This window comes from Pan paniscus, chromosome X, assembly GCF_029289425.2.
Source record: "Pan paniscus chromosome X, NHGRI_mPanPan1-v2.0_pri, whole genome shotgun sequence".
Classification (NCBI taxonomy): domain Eukaryota; kingdom Metazoa; phylum Chordata; class Mammalia; order Primates; family Hominidae; genus Pan; species Pan paniscus.
In genome coordinates, this window is record NC_073272.2 from 55,650,907 (window position 1) to 55,677,001 (window position 26,095).

Here is a 26,095-nt window from a genome sequence, read left to right on the forward strand (position 1 = left end):
TCTTCTTGCCCAGGCTGGAGTGCAATAGCGTGATCCCGGCTCACTGCAACCTCCGCCTCCCAGGTTCAAGCGATTCTCCTGCCTCAGCCTCCTGAGTAGGTAGGACTACAGGCATGCACCACCACGCCCAGCTCATTTTGTATTTTTAGTAGAGATGGGGTTTCTCCACGTTGGTCAGGCTGGTCTTGAACTCCTGACCTCAGGCCCACCTCGGCCTCCCAAAGTACTGAGATTACAGGCGTGAGCCACAGCGCCCGGCCTCTTTTTTTTTTTTTTTTTTTTTTTTGAGACAGAGTTTCTTTCTTGTTGCCCAGACTGGAGTGCAATGGCGTGGTCTTGGTTCACTGCAACTTCCACCACCGGGTTCAAGCGATTCTCCTGCCTCACCCTCCCAAGTAGCTGGGATTACAGGCACCTGCCACCACACCTGGCTAATTTTTTTTTTTTAATTTTAAGTTCTGGGATACATGTACAGAACGTGCAGGTTTGTTACATAGGTATACACGTACCATGGTTCTTTGCTGCACCTATCAACCCGTCATCTAGGTTATGCACCTATCAACCCGTCATCTAGGTTTTAAGCTCCGCATGCATTAGGTATTTGTCCTAATGCTCTCCCTCCCCTTTCCCCCGACCCCTCAACAGGCCCGGTGTGTGATGTTCCCCTCCCTGTGTCCATGTGTTCTCATTGTTCAGCTCCCACTTATGAGTGAGAACATGCGGTGTTTGGTGTTCTGTTCCTGTGTTAGTTTGCTGAGAATAATAGCTTCCAGTTTCATCCATGTCCCTGCAAAGGATATGAACTCATTCTTTTTTATGGCTGCACGCCTGGCTAATTTTTTTGTATTTTTAGTAGAGACAGAGTTTCACCATGTTGGCCAGGCTGGTCTTGAACTCCTGACCTCAGGTGATCTGCCCGCCTTGGCCTCCCAAAGTGCTGGGATTACAGGCGTGAGCCACTGCGCCCAGCCTAAAAAGCTATTTTTATGTGAGGAAATAAAAGATCCATACCAAGACATATAAAAGATGTATGCCATACCCAAAGAATTCTGAAAATTAAAAAAATATATATACCAAACTTTTTACTTATAAAGATAAAGAATACCACCTATAAGCACTTAGGAGGAAAAGGGAACAAAAAAAATCAGACAGGCCTAGGCTTCTCTCCTGAAGCATTAGCTAGAAGAAGACAAAAGAACAAAATATGTAGATGGGAAAAAAAGACTGTAAACTGATTTTTTTTTAATGCCTAACAAGTTTTTGTTCATGTGTGAATGTAAATGAAACGTCAGTTTCGGATATCCAAAGAATCAGAAATTTCAAACCCAAGTAACTTTGAAAAATTACACAAAGCCATTCTTCAAACTACACAGGTACTTAGCAAAATTTAAAAATCAAGAATAGAGAATATGTGGTATAAAAACTGGTGATCTATACTAAAACCAATAGTTAATATTGAGTCCAAATTGTTAGAATTGTAGTTTCAAAATTGAATGTACACATATAAATCAAGAATATAACATGTATAATATGATAAAATTATTTTAAAAAGCTTTCATAATTGCTATCCTCCCAAAACAACAGTTTGCCTTTTTCTTAAATACCTTATCATGGTAATCCGCAAATAATCAGTCTTTTAGCTCATTCAACCAACCTCCCAAATTGAAGAGTTCAACTGTGCTGCTATTTACGAAGCTGGCTCCTTCCTGGAAAAATGAGATCAATCTGAAAGGTTCTCCCCACTTCAACATCTTCAGTATTCTAACTGATTTACATTACAAAAGGGAGAGGGCTGAATAATGTCACTGGAAATCAATCCAAATGACTAATGTCCTTATTATTACCAGTTTCAACAATATGAATAGATACAAAGCAATACATGCCTTTTGGGAACACTTTTTGACAATGTTCAGCAAACACACCCACTGTTTAAACTGATTTCCCTTCAATTAGAATAAAGCAATTTCACATAAATACAATACTGTGCTAAATAGCATTTTTACAGAAATAGTCTGATTCCCTGGAAACTAGAATATCTCTCTAGAGAAATCAGTTATAACTTTCTCAATTTTTACACAAATATTTCCATGTAATGGAATTAACTACTTTATAGAGGAAGCTACAGTGAAGATTAAACGAAATGACACTGCCTGATACATAGCAGGTCCTCAAAAAATGTCAACTCCCTAACTATAAGTTTCACTCCATTAGAATGCCTCAGACTCAGCTACCTGGGAGGCTGAGGCAGCAGGATCACTTAAGCCCAGGAGTTCGAGGCTGCAATAAGCTATGATAGTGCCACTGCACTAGGTGACAGAGTGAAACCATATCTCAAAAGAAAAAAAAAAGGATGAAAAAAGAGGGTGGGAAGAAGGGAGGGAGGAAGGAAGTAAGGAAGGCAGCCAGCTAGTCTCAGAAACTGGTTACATAATAAAATGGACATTACCAGAATACAGGTGTGGAGTGTTTTAATAATATTCACTCACAGTAGGCCCATGGATATTTCTGAACAAACTGAACGTAGAGAATCTTTTGCCAATTAATGTCAGTGTTATACACATCAACAGAGTCCATTCTTCATATAGTTTCTGTACTGTTTTGTAAGCACTAAAAGAATAGAAATGTCACCAGAAACAAAGCCAATTTCTTAAAACCACTGATAACCACAGTAACTATATGGGTCTAAAACATACCATGGCTAGAATTAAAATAAAGACTGAAGTATAAAGATATTACCTTCACTGATTAAGAAACTGGAATTAACAAAGCAAATGATTCCATTGGCTAAGCTATGAATAGTAGTAAAATAGAAAATAGAACCACAATTTCTAGAGTAATCTTACAAATACACAACTCAGCTATGCTAATATGTAGATTTAGCCATGAAAACAAGTAATACATAACCTTTCAATGACTCCTCATGCATTCAAAGTCTGAAATCTGGCCAATCCGGTCAGTACTTATGAAAACAATATCAACAAAAACCTGAATGAAACCCCTGCTTCTAGTTGTCAATGCTAGATATTTGCAACAACAAAATCACTAAGTTATTTTCCCTTTTAATGTCAATCCACATTATTCATGCAGATCAGAGAAATTCTGCGACTGAATCAATATGGTAACAACGAACGTATACATCTGTCTTACCAACTACCTAATACTCTAGAAAGCAACATAAATTATTACTTTAAAAACCTAGAATTGGCCGGGTACGGTGGCTCACGCCTGTAATCCTAGCACTTTGGGAGGCCGAGGCGGGTAGATCACTTCAGGTCAGCAGTTTGAGACCAGCCTGGCCAACATGATGAAACCCTGTCTCTACTAAAAATACAAAAATTAGCCAGGAATTGCTTGAACCCGGAAGGCGGAGGTTGCAGTGAGCCAAGATTGTGCCACTGCACTCCAGCCTGGGCAACAGAGCGAGACTCCCATCTTAAAGCAAAAAACAAAAACTAGAATAAAGTCATAACATCCCAGAAAAACTAAAAAGAATGCCATCCACAGACCATAAATGGTAAAGAACCTTCCAAAAGAACAGAAACCAATAGATCACATCTATGGGGAACAAAATATATGGAAACCAAAACTTCAAACGCACATATAGGAGAAAACTATTGCAAAGTTAGGAGTGATTTGGGGAAGCTCTAAAACTACTCAATGGATACCAGAAGATTGCCTGGCTTTGGGGAATTCATCTGGGAGATTAAATGATATGGTGAATTAACAGCAGCTAGGCTAGGCAATCCTATCCTCTCCTAACCCCTCATTATGCTAAATAGTGAGCAGCAAGGAAATTTGCCCAAAAACTCAAGGTAGAGCCGGAGAGGAAGAACAAATCTACAGGTAACAAACTAGTAAGAAAACGTGCTCCCAACACAACTTGTTTCTCCTCTACAGTAACTGGCAGCAAGGCAGGCTACTGTAAGTAAACAAATCAGACAGGTGAACAGGATCCTTAAATATGACTGAATAAAAAACCAAGAATCACCAAATCCTTGAGAAACACTAAAACTTAGAAAAAAAAGAAGCACCAAACTCAACAAAGAGATTAACTCTTTAGAATAATTAACTTCAAGAGGATCCTTAATGCTGCCTGGCAATCTCACTACATTTCCCTTGTTCATTCATTCTACTACCATTCTTCTATGTAACTATTTAATACTTTTGCTTCCATCATTAAACTTCTAATACACACTCCCTCCCCTAACTTCATTCTCAGCTGATGACATTGCTTCCTTTTCACTGAGAAAATAAAAAAGGCAACAAAAAGATAATTTCCATAACATCCACCCACCTAAATAGCATTTATGGCCATAATCTCTACCTTCACGCTTATTATTATGGACAACTGTACTCCTATGCTAAGGCCAACCCCTCTATGTAGAAACTAAATGTCATCTCCTCTCATCTTCTCAAGGACATCACTACGGTAATTTTTTTTCCTATTTCAAGAAATTTTCCCTCATTCCTAAATCATTCTTCCTATAAATGAGATTATTTCTCCATGAAAACAAACCCTCTCAACCAGAGCTCACTGGAGATGACTGATTATAAAGCTGGGGCAAGGAAGAATAGGATAGGTCTGGAACATCTTATTGTGTACAGATAAGTTCAAAGATGATGGGAGCTGATGGTGGCTAATGCCTATAATCCCAACACTTTGGGAGGTTGATGCAGGAGGACTGCTTGACGCCAGGAGTTTGAGACCAGCCTGGGCAATATAGCAAGACTCAACAAAATATAGCAAGACTCAACAATATAGCAAGAAAACAAAAACAACAAAAGGCTGGGCATGTTAGTACATGCCTAGAGTCCCAGCTACTTGTGAGGCTGAGGTAGGAGGATTGCTTGAGCTCAGGAGGTTGAGGCTACAGTAGACCATGACTGAGCCACTGCACTCCAGCCTGGGTGACAAAGCAAGACCCTGTCACATAAAAAAAAAAAAAAAAAAAAAAAAAGGTCGGGCCTAGTGGCTCACGTCTGTAATCCCAGCACTTTGGGAGGCCAAGGCAGGGAAGATCACTTGAGGTCAGGAGTTTGAAAGCAGCCTGGCCAACATGGTGAAACCCCGTCTCTACTAATAATACAAAAATTAGCCAGGTGCGTTGGTAGGCAGCTGTAATCCCAGCTACTTGGGAGGCTGAGGCAGGAGAATCGCTTGAACCTGGGAGGCGGAGGTTGCAGTGAGCTGAGATTGCACCATTGCACTCCAGCCTGGGCGAGAGAGTGAGACTCCGGCTCAGAAAAAAGTGGGAGTGGTAAACAGATCTAAATGGAATTCAGATTTCAATATTTTACTAGAGGTGGTAAAATGTCGGTATCTGTAGGGTATAAGTTCATATGTGTGTGTGTGTGTGTGTGTGTGTGTGTGTGTGTGTGTGTGTGTGTGTGTGTATGGATACCTTAGAGCAACCACTAAGAAAACTGTACAGTATAATATACTCAAAACAGTATAAATAAAACAAGAAGTTCATGACCAAGCAAAAGAAAACCAAGAAGGAATCCTAAAAAATTTCAAATAACCCACAGGTGGGTAAGAAAAGAGAAGCATAAGAAGGAGAAACATAGAGAAGAAACAAAATGCAAATACTAACATGATAGACTTAAATCCTAGCATATCAAAAATTACTTTGAATGCAAAACAGTCTAAATATGCCAATTAAGAGACATTGACAGAAGGGATAAAAAACATGGATAAACATTAACTATACACTTTCTACAAGAAACTCACTTGAAACACAGGATAGGCTGAAAGTAAAAGGATGGAAAAATATATCATGTTGACATTAAGCAATAAAAAGCAGCAGGGAGTACATAATATCAGATAAAGTTGACTTCACAGGAAAGAAAATTACAAGAAATGAAGAGGGATATAATATAATGATAAAAAGATCAATCCACTAAAAAGACATAGCCATCCTAAACGTGGATGCACCAAATAAGAGCTTCAAAACAGAAGTAAAAAATGACTGTGTAGGCTGGGCGCAGTGGCTCACATCTATAATCCCAGCACTTCGGGAGGCTGAGGCGGGTGGATCACCTGAGGTCAGGAGTTCGAGACCAGCCTGGCCAACATGGCAGAAACTCGTCTCTACTAAAAATACAAAAATTAGCTGGGCATGGTGGTGCACGCCTGTAATCCCAGCTACTCAGGAGGCTGAGACACAAGAATTGCTTGAACCCAGGAGGCGGAGGTTGCAGTGAGCCAAGATTGTGCCACTGAACTCCAGCCTAGGTGACAGAGCGAGACTCTGTCTCAAAAACAAACAAACAAACAAAAAAAAAAACAAATTACTGCGTTAAAAGGAGAAATACATATATCTACAATTATACTTAGAAACTTCAACACCTCACTCTCAGCAATTAATAATACCTCTAGATAGAAAATTAACAAAGACATAAAACTGAACTACAAATCAGTATCTGTCATGAACTTAAGGTTCAAAAATCTTCAACAAAGTATCAGTAAAGTGAATCAAACAATGTATGCAAAGAATCATATGCCATGACCAAATGAGTTTATTCCAAGGACATGAAGGCTGTTTCGATATTTGAAATCCATATCATCCACTATATATCAACAAGTAAAAAAAAAACAAAACCATATAATCATATCATTAACACAGAAGAAACATCTGAAAAAGACAACATTCCTTTTTTTTTTTTTTTTTTGAGAAGGAGTCTTGCTCTGTCACCCAGGCTGAAGTACAGTGGCACGATCTCAGCTCACTGCAACCTCCACCTCCCAGGTTCAAGCAATTCTCCCTGCCTCAACCTCCCGAGTGGCTGGGATTACAAGCACCCACTACCACGCCCGGCTAATTTTTGTATTTTTTAGTAGAGACAGGGTTTCGCCATGTTGGCGAGGCTGTTATTGAACTCCTGATTTCAGGTTATCCACCTGTCTCGGCCTCCCAAAGTGCTGGGATTACAGGTGTTAGCCACCGCGCCTGGCCAACATTAATTCAGAATAAAACTTCTCAGTGAGTCAGGTAATAGAGGGTAACTACCTCAACTGGATAAAGAGCATCTATAAAAAATCTGTAGCTCATATCATACTAATGGTGAAAGACTTGTGCCCCCTAAGACTCGGAACAAAGCAAGGAAGTTCATTCTCACCACTCTTATTCAAGACAGTACATTCTCACCACTCTTATTCCAGTACAGTACTGGAAATTCTAGCCAGCACAATAAAAGGAAAATAAGAAATAAAAAGCATACAGATTAGAAAGGGAGAGATCACACTGTCTCTATTTTAGGAGATTATATGATTTTCTTTTTTTCTTTTTTTTTTTGAGACGGAGTCTTGCTCTATTGCCAGGCTGGAGTGAGGTGGTACGATCTCGGCTCATTGCAACCTCCGCCTCCTGGGTTCAAGGGATTCTCCTGCCTCAGTCTCCCGAGTAGCTGGGACTACAGGCACGTGCCACCACGCCCAGCTAATTTTTGTATATTTAGTAGAGACGGGGTTTCACCATGTTGGCCAGGATGGTCTCAATCTCTTGACCTCATGATCTGCCTGCCTCAATCTCCCAAAGTGCTGGGATTACAGGCGTGAGCCAACGTGCCCGGCCATGATTTTCTATATTTAAAAAAATTTCCAAGGATTCTACCAAAAAAACAAACAAATCCTCCTAGGACAAATAAGTAAGTTCAACAAGGTATTTGAATTCAACATCAACACACACGATCACATTTCTATACTCTAACAAGGAACATGTGAAAACTGACATTAAAAACTACAATATTAGCCAGGCACAGTGGCTCACACTTGTAATCCTAGTACTTTGGGAGGCTGAGGTGGGTGGACCGCTTGAGCCCGGGAATTCAACATCAGCCTGGGCAACATGGCGAAACCTCATCTCCACTAAAAGTACAAAAATTAGCCGGGCATGGTGGCATGCACCTGTAGTCCCAGCTACTTTGGGAGGCTGTGGTGGGAGGATTGCTCGAGCCTGGGAAGCAGAGGCTGCAGTGAGCTGAGATCACGCCACTGAACTCCAGCCTAGGCAACAGAGTGAGACCCTGCCTCAGAAAAAAAAAAAAAGAGCACAATTATTTATAATCCTTCAAAATTAAACCAGATACTTAGGCACAAACTTAACAAAAGAGCCTTAGGATTTGTATGCTGAAAATTACAAAATGCTGATGAAAGAAATCAAAGAAGACCTAAATAAATGAAGAGACATATCATGTTCCTGAACTTGAAGGCCCAACATAGTCAAGATGTCAATTTTCCCCAAAGTCATATATAGGACTAATACAATTACTATCAAAATCCCAGCAAGGTTTTCTGTGGACATAGACTAGATTATTCTAAAATGTATATGGAAAAACAGAAATCCAGAAGAGCTAAAAAAAAAAAAAAAACTTAAAAAAAGAATAAAGAATATTGGGTAGCAATCACACTACCCAATATTAAGGCTTTCTATATAGCTATAGTAGTCAAGAGAGTATGTAATTAACAGAGAGTTAAAAACATAAATGAATTAAACAGAATAGAGAACCCAGAAGAAAAGACCCACGCAAATAAGCCAAACTGATTTTTGACAGAAATATAAAAGCAATTGAATGGAAGACAAGCAGTGTTTTCAATGATGCTATGGCAATTAAACATCTACAGGGAAACTCCCTCCCCCCAAAAAAAACCTGAATCTAAATCTCAAAACCATATACAAGATTAACATATTACCTTGTGAATGCCTCTAATTTAAAAAACATTAACATAGGCCGGGCGTGGTGGTTCATGCCTGTAATCCCAGCACTTTGGGAGGCTAAGGCGGGTGGATCACCTGAGGTCAGGAGTTTACCAGCTTGGCCACCATGGTGAAACCACGTCTCTACTAAAAATACAAAAATTAGCTGGGGGTGGTGGCGGGCACCTGTAATTCTAGCTACTTGGGAGGCTGAGGCAGGAGAATCACCTGAACCCGGGAGGCGGAGGTTGCAGTGAGCCAAGATCGCGCCATCGCATTCTAGCCTGGGCGACAAGAGCGAAACTCCATCTCAAAATAAATAAATAAATAAATAAAATAAAATAAATAAAAAACATTAACATAGATCACACTGAAATGAAAAATGTAAAAGTAGAAGAATATCTCCAGTTCTAAGGCTAGGCAAAGAATTCTTAGACTTCACACAAAAAGCACTATCCAAAAAAAAAAAACTGGACCTCACCAAAATTTAAAACTTTTTCTCTTCGTAATTTCTTGGAAAAGGCATATGTTTATATAAGGCAAAAACTATTAACATTGCATTGTGCAGCTTATAATGTATGTAGATGTAATAATATACATAACAATTATAACCAGCCTGGGCAACACAGGGAGACCCGTCTCTACACAGATTAAAAAAATTAGCCAGGTGTGGTGGTGCATGCCTATGGTCTCAACTACCTGGGAGGCTGAGGTGGGAGGATTGTTTGGGCCTGGGAGGTCGAGGCTACAGTGAGCTGTGACTGAACCAGTGTACTCCTGCCTGGGCTACAGAAGGACATCCTACCTCAACAAACAAACAAACAAAAATAATTATAGCTTAAAGCCTGCAGGAAATAAATAGTTGCATGGTCCTTACATTTTATAATATTAAATCTATGTAAAAACTGTGAAGAATTCAGAATGTAAATTAAAATCCCTAGAGTAAACACACACATACAAATACTGAAAAGGGACACAAGAAACTTTTGGGTGTTCTGGAAATGTTCTGTATCTTGATTATGGCATATATCTGTCAACTCATTTAACTGTACACTATAAATATATGCATTCATTGTACATAAACTAAGCCTGAATAAAGTTCTTTAAAAGTAAAAAGACACAGATAACATCATACTTAATGGTGAAAGACTGAAAATTTTCTCACTAAGATTAGGAAAAGCAGGATATTTGCTCTCAACTCCTACTCAACATTATACTAGAAGTTCCAGCAAGAACAATTTTTTAAAAAATAAACATCTAGGCCGGGCGTAGTGGCTCACGCCTGTAAATCCCAGCACTTCGGGAGGCCGAGGCGGGTGGATCAGGAGGTCAGGAGTTCAAGACCAGCCTGGCCAAGATGGTGAAACCCTGTCTCTCCTAAAAATACAAAAATTAGCTGGGCACGGTGGCAGGCACCTGTAATCCCAGCTACTCGGGAGGCTGAGGAAGGAGAATCGCTTGAACCCGGGGAGCGGAGATTGCAGAGAGCCAAGATTGTGCCACTGCACTCCAGCCTGGGTGACAGAGTAAGACTCTGTCTCAAAAAATATATATATATAAATTGGAAAGCAAAATTAAAACTATCTCTAGTCCCAGATGACATGATTTTATTATAGAAATTCCTACAGAATCTACAAAAAAACTATTGGAGCTGATAAACAAATTTAGCAAAATTACAGGATATAATGGCAACTCACAAAAATCAGTTGTATTTGTATGCCTTAGCAATTAACAATCCAAATGGAAATTAAGAAAACAATTCCATTTATAATAACAACAAAAATAATAACTTAGGAAAAAACTTTACAAGGAATTGTAAGGACTTGTGGAATACTATGCAGCCATAAAAAAGAATGAAATCATGTCCTTTGCAGCAACAAGGATGCAGCTGGAGGCCATTATCCTAGGCCAACTAACACAGAAACAGAAAACCAAATTATCACATGTTCTCACATATAAGTGGGAGCTAAACACTGGGTACATGTGGACATAAAGATGAAAAGAGTAAACACTGGGGACTATGAGAGGGGAGAGAAAGGGATGGGGAAAAAAGCTGAAAAACTAACCATTGGGTACTATGCTCCATATCTGAGTGATGAGTTCAGTCATATCCCAGACCTCAGCATCATGCAATATACCTCTGTGACAATCCTGCACACATACTCCCTGATTCTAAAATAAAAGTTGAAAAATTAAAAAAAAAAAGATTTGCTGAGAACTACAAAATACTGCTGAAATTAAAAACCAGCTATTTTTCCCCAGCTTTACTGAGGTATAATTGACAAATAAAAATTGTATATAATCAAGATGTACAATGTGATGATTTGCTATACATATACACTGTGAAATGATTACCACAATAAAATTAATTAACATATCAATCACAACACAAAGTTACCCTCCCTTTGTACGTGTATGTGTGGTGAGGATACTTAAGATCTCTTTTAGGGCTGGGCACAGTGGCTCACGCCTGTAATCCCGGCACTTTGGGAGGCTGAAGTGGGCGGATCACTTGAGGCCAGGAGTTCGAGACCAGTCTGGACAACATGGTGAAATCCCATCTCTACTAAAAATACAAAAATTAGCTGGGCATGGTGGCGTACGCCTGTAGTCTCAGCTACTTGGGAGGCTGAGGCATGAGAATCACTTGAACCCAGGAGGCAGAGGTTGTGTGAGCCAAGATTGCACCCCTGCACTCCAGCCTGAGCAACAGAGTGAGACGCTGACTCAAAAAAAAATTTTTTTTTCAACTAAATAATACATTGCATCCCTAGAACTTATTCATCTTATAAGTAAAAGTTTATACCCTTTAACCAAGTCTCTCCATTTCTCCTACTTCTCAGCCCTTGCCAACCACTGTTCTACTCTCTGCTTCTATGAGTTTGATATTTATAGATTCCACATATAAGTAAGATCATACAGTATCTTTCTGTATCTGGCTTCACTTAGCATAATGTCCTCCTGGTTCATCCATGTTGTCACAAATAGCAGGATTTCCTTCTTTTTTAGTGGCTGATTTCCTGAATTTCCTTCTTTGTATGTGTGTGTGTATACACACATATACATGTATGTATGTGTGTGTATACACACACATACATGTATGTATACGCACACACACCACATTTTTGTTATCCATTCATCTGTCAACACTTAAGTTGTTTCCATATCTTGGCTATTGTGAATAAAGCTGCAATGAACATGAGGTTGCAGATATGTCAAGATACTGATTTCTTTTCGTTTGGATATATGCCCAGAAGTGGAATGGCTGGATTGTATCGTAGTTTTTTTTTTTTTTAATTTTTTGAGGAACTTTCATACTGTTTTGTTTGTTTGTTTTCGAGACAGGGTCTTGCTCTGTTGCCCAGGCTGGAGTGCAGTGGTGCAATCACAGCTCACTGCAGCCTTGACCTCTTGGGTTCAAGGGATCCTTCTGCCTCAGCCTCCTGAGTAGCTGGGACTATGGGGTACATGCCACCACACCTAGCTAATTTTTTAATTTTTTTGTAGAGACGAGGAGGTCTCACTATGTTGCCCAGGTTGGTCTTGAATTCCTGGGCTAAAGTGATCCTCGTGCCTCAGCCTCCCAAAGTATTGGGATCACAGGTGTGAGCCACTGCACCTAGCCTCATACTGTTTTCCATAATGGCTACACCAATTTACATTCCCATCAACAGTGTACAAGGGTTCCCTTTTCTCCACACCTTTGCCAACACTTAAAGAACACCTAGTTTAATGAAAAGACATCCATGTTCCTGGACTCGAAGACTTCATATTACTAAGAGACAATACTACCCAAGCAATATACAAAGTTAACACAATGCCTATCAAAATCCCAGCTGGCTTTTTGGACACAACTTGACAAGCTGATCCCAAAATTCATGTGGAAATGCAAGGGACTCAGAGGAACCAAAATAATCCTGAGAAAGGAAAACTAAGTTGGAACACTCATACTTTTATGGTGAATTGATTGTCAACAAGGGTGCCAAGGCTATTCAATGGGTGAATAGTCTTTTGAATAAATGGCACTGGAAAAACTGGATGTCCACATGGATAGAATGAAATTGGACCCCTACCTCAAACTATATACAACAATTAACTCAAAATGGATCAAAGACCCAAATTTAAGAGCTAAAATTTAAAACTCTTAGAAGAAAATATAGGAGAAAATCTTCATGACCTTGGATCAAACAATAGTTTCTTAGATATGACACCAAAAGCACAAAGTAACGAAAGAAAACATTGAGAAATTGGACTTTATCAAACTTTTTAAAAAATTATGCCACAAAGGACACCATCAAGAAGGTGAAAAGACAACACACAGAATGGGAGAAAATATTTGTAAAGCATACATCTGATAATGGTCTAAGTATCCAGAATATATAAAGAACTCTTATAACTCAACAATAAAAAGACAAAAAGATACCCAATTAAAAACTGGGTAAAGGGGTTAGGCACAGTGGCTCATGCCTGTAATCCTGGCACTTTGGGAGGCCAAGGTGGGAGGACTGCTTGAGACCAGGAGTTCAAAACCAGCCAGGGCTATATGGCGAGACCTCATCTCTACAAAAAATAAAATAAAAGAATAAAATAAAAACTGGGCAAAGGATTTCAATAGATATTTCTCCAAAGACGATAAAAGAAGATACATGAACGACCTATATGCATATAAAAAGATGCTCAACATCATTAGTCTTCAGAAAAATGCAAATCAAAACCACAATGAGATACCACATCACACCCACTAGGATGTCTACAATAAAAACGACAGATGGGCCGGGTGCAGTGGCTCACGCCTGTAATCCCAGCACTTTGGGAGGCCGAGGCGGGTGGATCACGAGGTCAGGAGATTGAGACTATCCTGGCTAAGATGGTGAAATCCCGTCTCTACTAAAAATACAAAAAATTAGCCGGGCGTGGTGGCAGGCGCCTGTAGTCCCAGCTACTTGGGAGGCTGAGGCAGGAGAATGGCGTGAACCTGGGAGGTGGAGCTTGCAGTGAGCCGAGATCGTGCCACTGCACTCCAGCCTGGGCGACAGAACGAGACTGTCTCAAAAAAAAAAAAAAAAAAAAAAAAAAAAAAAGATAACAAGTGTTGGTAGAGATGTGGAGAAAGGGATGTCTTTTCAACAGATGAAGCTGTTAGGATATTCCTAGAGGGAAAAAAAAAAAAAGAAACTTGACCCCTTACTTCACAGCATTCATAAAAATTAATTCAAGATGAACCATGGACTTAAACATAAAACTATAAACCATATGAAAGTTTCCTTGTAACTTGGGTGTAGGCAAAGGTTTCATGGGCCACAGAAAGTAGTAACTACAATAGAAAAACTTTGATGAATCAGACTTCATCAAAATTAAATACTTTGTCTCATTAAATGAGACCATTACAAAAACGAATGGGCAATATAAAGACTGGAGAATATATTTATAAAACATGTATCTGACAAGGGACTTGTATAATCCAGAATATATAAGGAATTTCTGTAAATCCATAATAAAAAGACAAACATGAGCAAATAAAATGGGTAAATGACTTGAACAGGCACTTCACAAAGATATACAAAGGCCAACAAATACATGAAAAGGTACTCAACATCATAGTCATCGGGGAAATACAGATTAAAACCACGATGAGATACCACTATACAACAACCAGAATAACTAAAATTAAAAATGCTGGTGAGGGTGTGGAGCTCTCATACATTGCTGGTGTTAGTGCAGCCAATTCGGAAAACTTGCAATTTCTTAAAAAGTCAAACACTTATTCTATGACCCAGCAATTCTATTTCTAGGTATAATTCAAGAGAAATGAAAACATGTTTACAAAAAAAAAAACTTATATAGGGATGTTCATTGCAGCTTTATTCACAATAGCCCAAAACCAGAAATCACTTAGGTGTCTGTGAATAGAATAGATAAACAAATTTGGTATATCCATAAAATGGAACATTATTCTGCAGTTAAAAAAAAGAATGAGCTGGCTGGGCATGGTGGCTTGTGCCTATAATCCCAGCACTTTGGGAGGCTGAGGCTGGCAGATCACCTGAGGTCAGGAGTTCCAGACCAGCCTGACCAACACGGAGAAACCCCGTCTCTACTAAAAATACAAAATTAGCCGGGCGTGGTGGCTCATGCCTGTACTCCCAGCTACTTGGGAGGCTGAGGCAGGAGAATCACTTGAACCCAGGAGGTGGAGGTTGCAGTGAGCCGAGATCAAGCCATTGCACTCCAGCCTGAGCAACAAGAACGAACTCCGTCTCAAAAAAGAAAAAAAAAAAGCTACTGATACATACACAACATGGATCAATCTCAAAAACATGTTGAATGAGAGAAGCCTTACACAAGAATATATATTATATTGTTCCATTTATATGAAGGTCTAGAACAGGCTAAGCTAATCTATGGTGAAAAAATTGGCTAGGCATGGTGACTTACATCTGTAATTCCAGCACTTTGGGAAGCCAACGTGGGAAGACCCTATGAGCCTAGGAGTTCAAGACCAGCCTGGGCAACATGGCAAGACCCCGTCTCTACAAAAAAATCAAAAACTTAGCCAGGCGGAGTGGTGCGCACCTGTGGTCCCAGCTACTCAGGAGGCTGAGGTGCAAGGATGGCTTGAGCCAGGAGGTCAGGGCTGCAGTGAGCTGTGTTTGCACCACTACACTCCAGCCTGGGCAAAAGAGGAAGACCTTGTCTCAAAAAACAACAACAAATAATCAACAGCGGTTGACTCTAAAGGGGTGTGGAGAAAACTCACTGGGAAGGGGCATGAGGGAACTTTCTGGAGTAATGGCAATATTCTCTATCAGGTGGGCAAGCCACAGCCTTCAGGCCAAATCTGGCACACGACCTGTTTTTGTGAGCAAATGTTTATTGGAACACAGCCGCGCCTATTTGTTTACATATTTATGGTTGTTTTCATGCATACAACAGCAGAACTGAGTAACTGTAACAGAGATTATATAGCCTGCAAAGCCTACAATATTTACTATCTAGGCCTTTACAGAAAAAGACTGTCAACACCTCTTCTATGTCTTGATAATGGTTGGGGTTACATAGGTATAAGCATTTGTCGAAACTCATGAATTATGATTTATGCATTTTACTGTATATACATTTAAACTAAAAAACATAAATACTGAGTTCTAGTCAATGATATGTATTTATGGATGATGTATACTGATGTTAGCAACTTCCTTTAAACTTTGAAATGCACCAGAAAAATAAAATGGATTAATAAAGGGATAAATAGGTATGTGATAGAGCAGATAGAGCAAAAGTTAACTGTATAATTTAGGTGTTAGGTATATGGGTGCTCATGCTACAATTTTTTCCAATATTCTGTATATCTGAAGTTTTTCTTAATAAGATGTTGGGGAAAACGTTTTAATTAGGTAAGGAAAGTATACAACACGTGCAATCTGCCCACAGAATGAACATTAAAATCCAAAATACTTTGTTAATTACATCTGTGTAGTGCAGGAAAACAAACAAACAAACAAAAAAGGTGGGGGGGAGAAGAAAAAATGGTTTGTTAAACCCCTTAATCTGAAATAAATAAATCCCAGAATAGTATGCCCCTGTCTGAAGAAACTTCAGCTGCAAAGATCTTTATTTATTCTCGCTCAGTCCTGTTAGGAGTCAGCACGCACATACTGAAATCCATTATAATTTATGCCCTTGATGAAGCGGAGATTTTATAAAATACAGAATACCTGAGGTAATAGCTGTTTGGTAGAGTAATATATTATCACTAGAAAACAACTCATACAGCATAGCACACCTTTTATCTAAGGACCTCAAAGTATTTTATTAGCCAAACAATAAATTCAGTGTGTTTTAGATATACCTAAAGCAGGGGAGAAGACCAAAAAGAATAAGTCAGATTCTCAGTTCTTTGCTTTAATTAATTCAATCAAGGGCTGGGCATGGTGGCTTACGTCTGTAATCTCAGCACTTTGGGAGGCTGAGGTGGGTGGAACACTTGAAGTCAGGAGTGCGAGACCAGCCTGGGCAACATGGTGAATCCCTCTCTCTACTAAAAATACAAAAATTAGCTGGGTGTGGTGGCAGATGCCTGTAATCCCAGCTACTCAGGAGGTTGAGGCAGGAGAATCAGTTGAACCCAGGAGGCAGAGATTGCAGTGACCCGGGATGGCGCCACTGCACTCCAGCCTGGGTGACAGAGCAAGACCCCATCTCAAAAAAAAAAAAAAAAAAAGCAATCAATTCCCCAAATTAACTAAATCTCACTGAAGCCATCATAGCCTTTTTCTCCAATTCTGGTGGGGAGGGTAACTATCTTTCAAAGCAGATGGGTAGTAAAATGATTGAATATGCTGGGTTCAAATGCTAGCTTTTGGGTATGACACTAGAAAAGTTACTTAACCTCTATGAACCTCAGTATCTTCATCAGTAAAAAAAGGTAATAATGGGATTCCTAGGGTTGGTGTGAAGATGTACATGTAATGCCTTTGGGATAGTATTTGGCAATAAGAATCACTCAATAGTATTATCTCACAAAGGCAAATGCTTTATTATAAATGTAGAACAATAACAGAACCATAGGTTCCAAACTTTTTAGGACTAAAGGATCTCGGAAAGCTACATTTGCCTCCTGGCTGTTTTCCAAACATGCCAGACAAACTTCTCCCTTAGGGCCTTTGCACCTGTTATTCCCTCTGTCTGAAATATGCATTACTGACTCCCTTATTTCCTTCAAGTGTCTGCTCAAATGTTACCTTCTCAATGAGACCTACTCTGATAGCCATCTTCCTTAAAACTGCAACCCACTTTCCTCCTTTTCCTCCTCTACATTTTCCCCAAAGCACCTTGTACTGTATAATTTCCTTTTTATAGTGGTTATTGACAATCTTTCCCCATTAGACAACAAACCTCAATGACAGAAGGGGTTTTTGTATTTTATTCACTATTATATCCTAAGTAGGTCCTCAAATTTTTTTTAATTGTAGTCATCTGGTCTGATCCCTTCACTTTACAGATGAGAAAATTTAGAAAAGACCTGAATCAAGGTCACTCAGTAAGTAAGGAAAAGAGTCAGGAACAGGGACCGTGACTCCCACTGAAGTGCTGTATCTATTATAGTTCACTATCATCCTGACCCTTAAACATCACAGAAAAATCACAATCATCCTTATTTTCCCCCACGAGGATTTACCTTTGGAATTCCTTGGCCTTGTAAATGCTGCTGTGTGTGTAACACAGAAATGCTCTGAAAAGCAGTGGAAGCATCTACCAGAATGCTAAGTGTCAGGAGATGAACTGAAGATTGCTGATTTGGAAGGGCTATCCCAGAGCTTTGATAGAGGGTCTGCTGTTGTAATTGTGGCTCTGATGACCCAGAAACAGGTGCTAAGCTGTAAGATGGCTACCACTGCGGCCGGTCAGCAGACTGCTGCTGGATGTATGCTGGCTGGTATTGTGCTAGGTTTTTCTGTAGGGGAAAAGTCAGACTGTTATCTAGTGCCTGAAGTACTTGAGGCTGCTCTAAAGGCTGTATTATATATTGTTGTTCCAGGGCTGCCAGTTGCAACTGTTCTTGCAATGGATGTATAATCTGGACCATGTTTGTAATGGTGTTTGGAATACCTGGTAATGGCTGAACTTGCTTAGGTGCCTGTCAATGAGGTACCTGCTGCTGGAGAGCAGCATGTTGACTAAACAAAGATTGCTGTTGATTTATGGGACCTTCCTGAGTAGACAACTGATGGGTTTCCTGTGCTTGTCTATGAGATGAATGAGTCATCTGCTGCTGCTGCTGAATGAAAGCTAAGTGAAAAACCTGGCTTGGTGCTAGATGTGATTGGGAAAACTGTGCTGAGAAATGTGGGGGCTGGATCTGTGCCTGTGAAGAGGCCTGCTGAATGAAGGACATCTGCTCAGGGTTTTGAAGCTGTCCTTCCACTGCCCTCTGAGATATAATGCTAGTTGCCTGGGCCTGAGTTTTTAGCTGCTGGTGTCCAAAACTGACATCTGCTTGGGATGGAGTCGCTGAAAGCTGGACATTAAATAAAGGCTCAGTAGAATGTGTCTGTGTATCTAAGGTTGGTATTAAATACATCCTTTGTTCCAATGTTGAAGAAGAACTACCTTGGGGTTGTGTTAAATAGGCTTGTTGCTCAAAAGTCTGTGCTACAAATGGTGGTACAGAGTATAACTTCTGATGTGCAGAGTTTGTCTGTCATGTGTACTCGCTTGCTATCAGGAGGGCTTATTGTATATACCTGCTGGGTTATGAAGGTTGCATGTTCAGTTATCTGGATAGTGTAAGCAGTTTGTCCTAAATAAGATACATGCTCAAGAGACAGTGTCTGATAAGCAAGCTGTTCCATAGGTTGCACAAGGTAAGCTGCCTGGATTGCATATGCTGCCTGGTCTGGAAAAGGTGACTGAAGCAGAGGTTGCACTAGATAAGCAGACTGCACGTGAGTCTTTGCCAAATACGAGGGCTGTACTGCAGCTGGGACTGGATAAGAAGTCTGCACAGAATAGGCTGGCTGTGATCTCGGTGGTTGTACAGTGTAAAGAGGATGCTCCAGGACCGGCAGTGAATAAACAGGCTGTTTATGTAGTGGAGCATGGATTGAGTAAGTTGGCTGTGATGAGTAAGAAGTTTGTTGCTGGGGACATATCACAAAGGGCAGCTGCTCAGGAGCCTTCAATGGGAAGGATGATAATTCCGCAGGTGGCCCTGGAAGTGTGTTGAACAGAATAAGAAGGCTATTCCAGGGGCTGAATCACACTTTCAATACCACCCTTTGGCTGTTGCTGACTTGCAAGAGCTTCAGACTCTTGCAGAATATAATCCTGCTGAACATTTTTCTGTGGAGATGCCAAAATCTTAGGTTGTAAAATTAATGATTGTTGCTGAATACAAGCTTGGAAACAATACTCCTTGCACAGTCTGGCTTTGTGGCATTGAAGAATCTGAAGTTAGAGACTTCTGATGGGTATGGCTGTGATACTGAATGTATCTTTTGTGAAGGCTGATGGGCCCCTGAATGCCCCCCCAATGGAATTAGAAGGGAGCTGAGCTGTACTAGCAGCATTCTGTGCACTGCTCACATGTTGGACAGAAGAATGATTCAACAAAGCTTGAGGGTGATTAACCGGTAAGAAACTAGAAGTCTGACTGGCATCTGGTGCTTTGGTTAATGCCCGATTCCCATTTCTAGGATCACGCTCAAGTTGAAGACCAACTGTTGGATGCTGGGAAGTCATCTGTGAAGCAGAAAACGTCTGAAGAGAAACTGCAGAAAGGATTGGTTGTGGCCAGGCATGGTGGCTCACGCCTGTAATCCCAGCACTTTGGGAGGCCAAGGCGGGGCAGATCACTTGAGGCCAGGAGTTTAAGACCAGCCTGGCCAACATGACAAAACCCCATCTCTACTAAAAATACAAAAATTGGCCAGGCATGCTGGTGTGCTCCTATAGTCCCAGCTACTTGGGAGGCTGAGGTGGGAGAATCGCTTGAACCCAGGAGGCGGAGGTTGCAGTGAGCTGAGATCACACCACTTCACTCCAGCCTGGGTGACAGAGTGAGACTCTGTCTAAAAAAAAAAAAGAAAGAAAGGACTGATTGTGGAACTCCAGTAACTGACAAGTCTAAAGTCATAGGTTGGGCTAAAGTTTTTCTATCTGCTCCAAAGGCCAGCTACAGGTACAAGGAGAATTCAAATTATAAATGCATATACTATGCCCATTTTAATGGGACTTTCCCGGACATATTGATAGAGAAAATAATGCTATGTTCCAAAAATTTCAGCAAATTATCAAAAAGGTGCTAGGTATAGCATTAGTCCTATAAAAATCCTAATACCATGAGTAAATGCTAGTTAACTGAATACACTAAGGGGTTGAGACAAGTCACAGCAATATACCACTCATGGTTTCTTATTTATCGCAATTTACTACATAACTCATTCAAACCCTGGCAGAGATTCTGAGTATCCGAATCTGACATCGTCACACACCTGACAGTGGAAGTCCCATGAGAAAGCTCAAAGGATTTCAGTATCATTCCTAAAATGAATATAGATACTCTCTCAAGAAGAGAGGAGAGAGTTGGCAGAAATAAATACTGATTGGCTGCAATAATTCCTAGAATTTGGGCTACCATGCTCATAAAAAGACCCATATAATCAAATTTCTTGCTTATGTGGCTTCTATATATTAGGTGAAAAGGGCAGGCTACAAAAAATCATATGTATGTGATATACATGTGTATATATAAACAAAGTTATACATGTGTACACAGAAAAAAAGATAAATCTAAAGGCTATACCTCAAACATAAACAATAAGTTGTTGGCCGGGCACAGTGGCTCACACCTGTAATCCCAGCACTTTGGGAGGCCGAGGCGGGCGGATCACGAGGTCAGGAAATCGAGACCATCCTGGCTAACACGGTGAAAGCCCGTCTCTACTAAAAATACAAAAAATTAGCCGGGCATGGTGGCACGTGCCTGTAGTCCCACCTACTCGGGAGGCTGTGGCAGAAGAATCGTTTGAACCCGGGAGGCGGAGGTTGCAGTGAGCCGAGATCGCGCCACTGCACTCCAGCCTGGGCAACATAATGAGACTCCATCTCAAAAAAACAAAACAAAACAAAACAAAATGAAAAAACAATAAGTTGTCTCTAGCTGGAGAAATAACAAGTAATTTTTCACTTTCTTTTTCATAACTTTATGGGCTTTATTTTAAAATAAGCAAGTAACATTTTGATAATTAAATTTTTGGAACACATTTTAAAATACACATATTTTAAATACACATGTATGCTTATGTAAATTGAACCTAAGTTAAATTTAAGCTCCCATTCAACACACTTTGCATTATAGGCTTAGAAAGAGGCAAATCAAACTACCACATGAGCTCAATTACAAATAGGCACCATATCACTTATAAATACTAGCCAAATATCTGGCATCTTCAACTATATCAAACTAAATCTACCCCTAGCAGATTTTAAATGCATCTGGCATTTGTCAAGTACATACATGCTTTCCCCTAAAAGACTGGGCTCTTTGAGGGCAAGGATCATGTTTATTTTATTTCATATCCCCAGAAGGTGGTAATCATTAAAAGTTTGATGATGAACTGATAATATACTAATCTCTTAAAAGATGCACCAGCAACTAGCTAAATCAGGCATTCTCTGTTAGCTAGCAGCTATTAGATCATCTCACTCCCAGAGAAGGAAGACAAACGCAAGGTATGGTGGGAGGTGAGAGGAGAAAATCGGGTAATGGCAAAGAAAAATGCAACCATGCATCCAGAATCCATAACCTAGGGAACCAGGATATAGTCTTAATATATAAACTCACACAAAGACTATTAACTCATTGTCAGAAATGAATAATGCTGACTTTAACAGTCTGAAAGACAAAAACACTTCTTATTTCTCCTACAGAAATAAACGTGAACCAAAACAAGTCAAGAGTTTAGATGAACATGCTAAAAATCATGAAAATCTATGAAACACTATTTCTAATTAACTGCAACAGACATCCTTCCATGTTCAAATCAGGCTGGAAAAGTTTAATACAAAGAACAAATAATCATGAATAAGAGGAAGAGATCAGTCCTAAATAAATCTTTTGTCCATATATACTGAGTTCTCTGTTTCTTCTCCAATTATACAAGCAGTATCTCAAGATTCTAGTTACACAATATTAGACACATTAAGAGGAACATCTTGGGCCGGGTACTGTGGCTCATGTCTGTTATCCTAGCACTTTGGGAGGCCGAGGCAGGCGGATCACCTGAGGTCGGGAGTTCGAGACCAACCTGACCAACATGGAGAAACCCCGTTTCTACTAAAAATACAAAAAATTAGCGGGGCATGGTGGCACATGCCTGTAATCCCAGCTACTTGGGAGGCTGAGGCAGGAGAATCACTTGAACCTGGGAGGTGGAGGTTGCGGTGAGCCGAGATTGCATCATTGCACTCCAGCCTGGGCAGCAAGAGCGACACTCCACCTCAAAAAAAAAAAAAAAAAAAAAGGAATGTCTTGGGTGAAGGAAAGCATAAACAACTTTTAGCTTTTGGTGACCTTTCTCTAAACTATAATGAATTTATAAAAGAGAACCTTTGCCTGTCAGAAAACCTAGGCAGTGTTTAATTTGTTTAAATGAATACAGAACCTCTAAAATGTGTCTTACCTTTATCTGTGGGACCTTCTGAACAGTTAATGGGGAAACCTGGGGTTGTGAAACAACTGTCGGTCCAAGGACATGTACAGGTAAAACAGTGGACTGACCTTGAACCAAAGGCAAAATCTGCGGCTGAGTCAGCTTTGGCTGCTTCTGTAACTGTTAAAATAAGGGGAAAAAAAGATTAAAGATAAACTTTCCCATTTACAGTAAATACACTGATTATATATTTAAAAATATAACAGTTCACCTCACCCCTGAAACTTGCTGGTAATGTCCTACTAGTTGTTGAGATGAATAAATTTGCCCTGGAACATTTACTTCAGCCTGCGGGATATTAGAAACCATTTGAGAGCCCATCGTTTGATTTGAGGAATAGGCTACACTGGGCTGACTTGAAGTATCTGAATGTATAACTGATGCAGCTCCTGCCTCAGACAAATTGTCACCTATAAAAAAAGAAAATAAGTAACAGGTAGAAGGGAAAACTTGAAGCACAAAATGTCCAAATGGTATAGGTAATGGTGTTTCTTTAATGGCTTTTTTACTCTGAGAACCTGACATAGCTTGAAATAAAATATTTACACTACAACATTAATCAAAAACCAGCATGTAAACTCTTATCAAGCAATGAAATGTTGACATTGTGGTATAACTAAAATTTTCTTAGTAAAGCAAACCTAAAAACAGAGAATCAGATAAAAATCAACTCCATTTGCTGGCCATGTCATGTATATCCCTAACTAATCTACACTTGACATAAGGATTTCAGTAAAATATATCATATTCTCTTTCTCCTATAACCTAGAATACTGTCTTTGTAGAACAATAGGTTATTACTATGCAAATACTGTGTCCTTCTGGAAAAGAAAATGCATTACAGCAGAAAATTAGAGGAATTGTGTTAATGTTACACTTGAGCCTAAAATACAAAGGGTCTTAAAGACTAGAAAATTCCTTCTTGAGGAATAAATTTTATCTTTAGTTCTAAATTTTCTTTATTAAACGATGTACGTGGCTGGGCGCGGTGGCTCATGCCTACAATCCCAACACTTTGGGAGGCTGAGGCGGGTAGATGGCTTGAGCCCAGGAGTTTGAGACCAGCCTGGCCAATATGGTGAAACCCCATCTCTACCAAAAGAAAATACAAAAATTAGCCAGGTGTAGTGGCACGCACTTGTAGTCCCAGCTACTCAGCAGGCTGAGGTGGGAGGATCACCTGAGCCTGGGGAGGTCGAGGCTGCAGTGAATCAGATCACACCACTGCACTCCAGCCTAGGTGACAGAGCAAGGCCCTGTCTCAAAAAAAAGAAAAAAAGGATTTATGTTAGACCCTCAAAAATGATAATAAGATCATTTTATTTATACCCCAAACAAAACCAGATGCTAGATTATGATCCTTCTGCAACTAGCACCTTAGAAGAATCACTTAACAAAACAGTTTCTTAATTTTAAAATAAGGAAACTAGCTGGCTTGTCTATTTCAGGGGTTTTGTAAAAGGCTTGATGAAATGATAGAAGTGCTATTTATAGCACAGAAGTGCTATTTAAAGATAAGCAAACATACAAAAAGGAAAAGAAACAAAATAGGTCATTGACCACTGCCCTTCAAAATAAATAAAGATTAGAGAATATAATCGCACATGCGTTTGCTTTTACAAGCTGTAACTGTGTTACCTGTAACAGAGGAGCAGTGCTGCTGTGGTTTTCTTTGTAGAAGCTGTTGTCTAACATGTTGATCAACTTCAGTTTCTTCACATTCAGCCCCAGATTGCTGAGCGGGAGCAAGGGGCAAAGTTGTATTCTGGGGCTGAGGGAATACATTCCCCATAGACTTGCACTGAGAATCCCTGCGTTCTTCCAAACAGCCAGCAGGCTTCTTCTCTCTTGTCTTCTTTATTGGTGTCACCCGGTCTCTAATGGATTTAGCAACAGCTTTGGAATCACTTTCATGGAAGAACCCAGACTTGACCTACAAACAAAACATAATAAGCAAACTACTTCTTTAACATTTAAGATTTTAACTTTTTTTTTTTTTTTTTTTTTGAGACAGAGTCTAGCTCGGTCGCCCAGGCTGGAGTGCAGTGGCATGATCTCGGCTCACCGCAACTCTGTCTCCCAGGTTCAAGCGATTCTCCTGCCCCAGCCTCCCAAGTAGCTGGGATTACAGGTGCCCGCCACCACGCCCAGCTAACTTTTTTGTATTTTTAGTAGGGACGGGGTTTCACTGTGTTGGCCAGGCTGGTCTTGAATTCCCGACGTCGTGATCCACCGCCTCGGCCTCCCAAAGTGCTAGGATTACAAGCATGAGCCACCGCGCCCGGCCAATTTTAACTTTTTTTTTTTTTTTAACTAGCAGTTATTTTATGCCCCCAAATTCCAAATTAACAGTTAATCTGTTTCTATATTCTCTCTTAAACAAAGACATACATAAATGCCAGAGCCTCTAATTGGCATGAGAAAAATCAATAGTATTACCAAGCATTGTTAAAATAATTCAGGCTTTAAACAAAAACGAACAAAACAACTTGATGTTTCAGAATATGCAGTCTTATCACAGGTAATTTAGAACTGCCATTACGTTTTTTGAAGGATTAAAAAGGTTTCCTCATTCAGCAACATTAAGTGTCTACAATGTGCGCAGTACTAGGCACCAGATACAGGTGACTAAGTTGGTCCTTTGTCCTGTATGAGCACACTATTAGGTGGTGTGAAATGGACATAACTTAACTTGAAATGAGCTGCTGTAAAAGTCTTAAGTAGGAGCACGCTGCATCTCTGAAGGTAATAGAGTAAGTGTTTTCACAAAAGAATTCTATTTTATTTGATTTGTTTTTGAGAGACAGGTTCTCACTCTGTTGCCCAGGCTAGAATGCAGTGGTACAATGAATGATAGGTCAATGCAGCCTTGACCTCCCAGGCTCAAGTGATCCTCCCACCTCAGCCTCCCGAGTAGCTGGGATCACAGGCATGCACCACCACACCTGGCTAATTTTAAATTTTTTGTAGAGATGGGGTCTCCCTATATTGCTTGGGCTTTGGTCTCGAACTCCTGGGCTCAAGCAATCCTCTCACCTCGGCCTCCCCAAAGTGCTGGGATAACAGGCATGAGCCACCACATCCAGCCTGGAAGGTAAGTTCTGACCTGCATTAAAGCCAAAAAAGGAACGTGCACACTATTGAGGGATGTGCAGAAGTTTGGAGTGGAGACCAACGTTCTAGGCA

At 40.1% G+C, this 26,095-nt stretch overlaps 1 protein-coding gene across 5 annotated transcripts in view; it reads right to left on the bottom strand.

Annotated features, from left to right (window-relative positions):
• The window catches only part of WNK3 (WNK lysine deficient protein kinase 3), a 164,330-nt gene that overhangs the window by 74,633 nt on the left and 63,602 nt on the right, over nt 1-26,095 (bottom strand). For all 5 annotated transcript variants that reach the window (XM_008959220.5, XM_034950281.3, XM_055106662.2 and 2 more), the window contains exons 8-10: nt 24,548-24,842; nt 23,126-23,319; nt 22,880-23,029 (exon numbers count right to left, since the gene is read on the bottom strand). In XM_008959220.5, the coding sequence (XP_008957468.1) occupies nt 22,880-23,029; nt 23,126-23,319; nt 24,548-24,842 (639 nt within the window). The remainder of the gene's footprint in view (nt 1-22,879; nt 23,030-23,125; nt 23,320-24,547; nt 24,843-26,095) is intronic.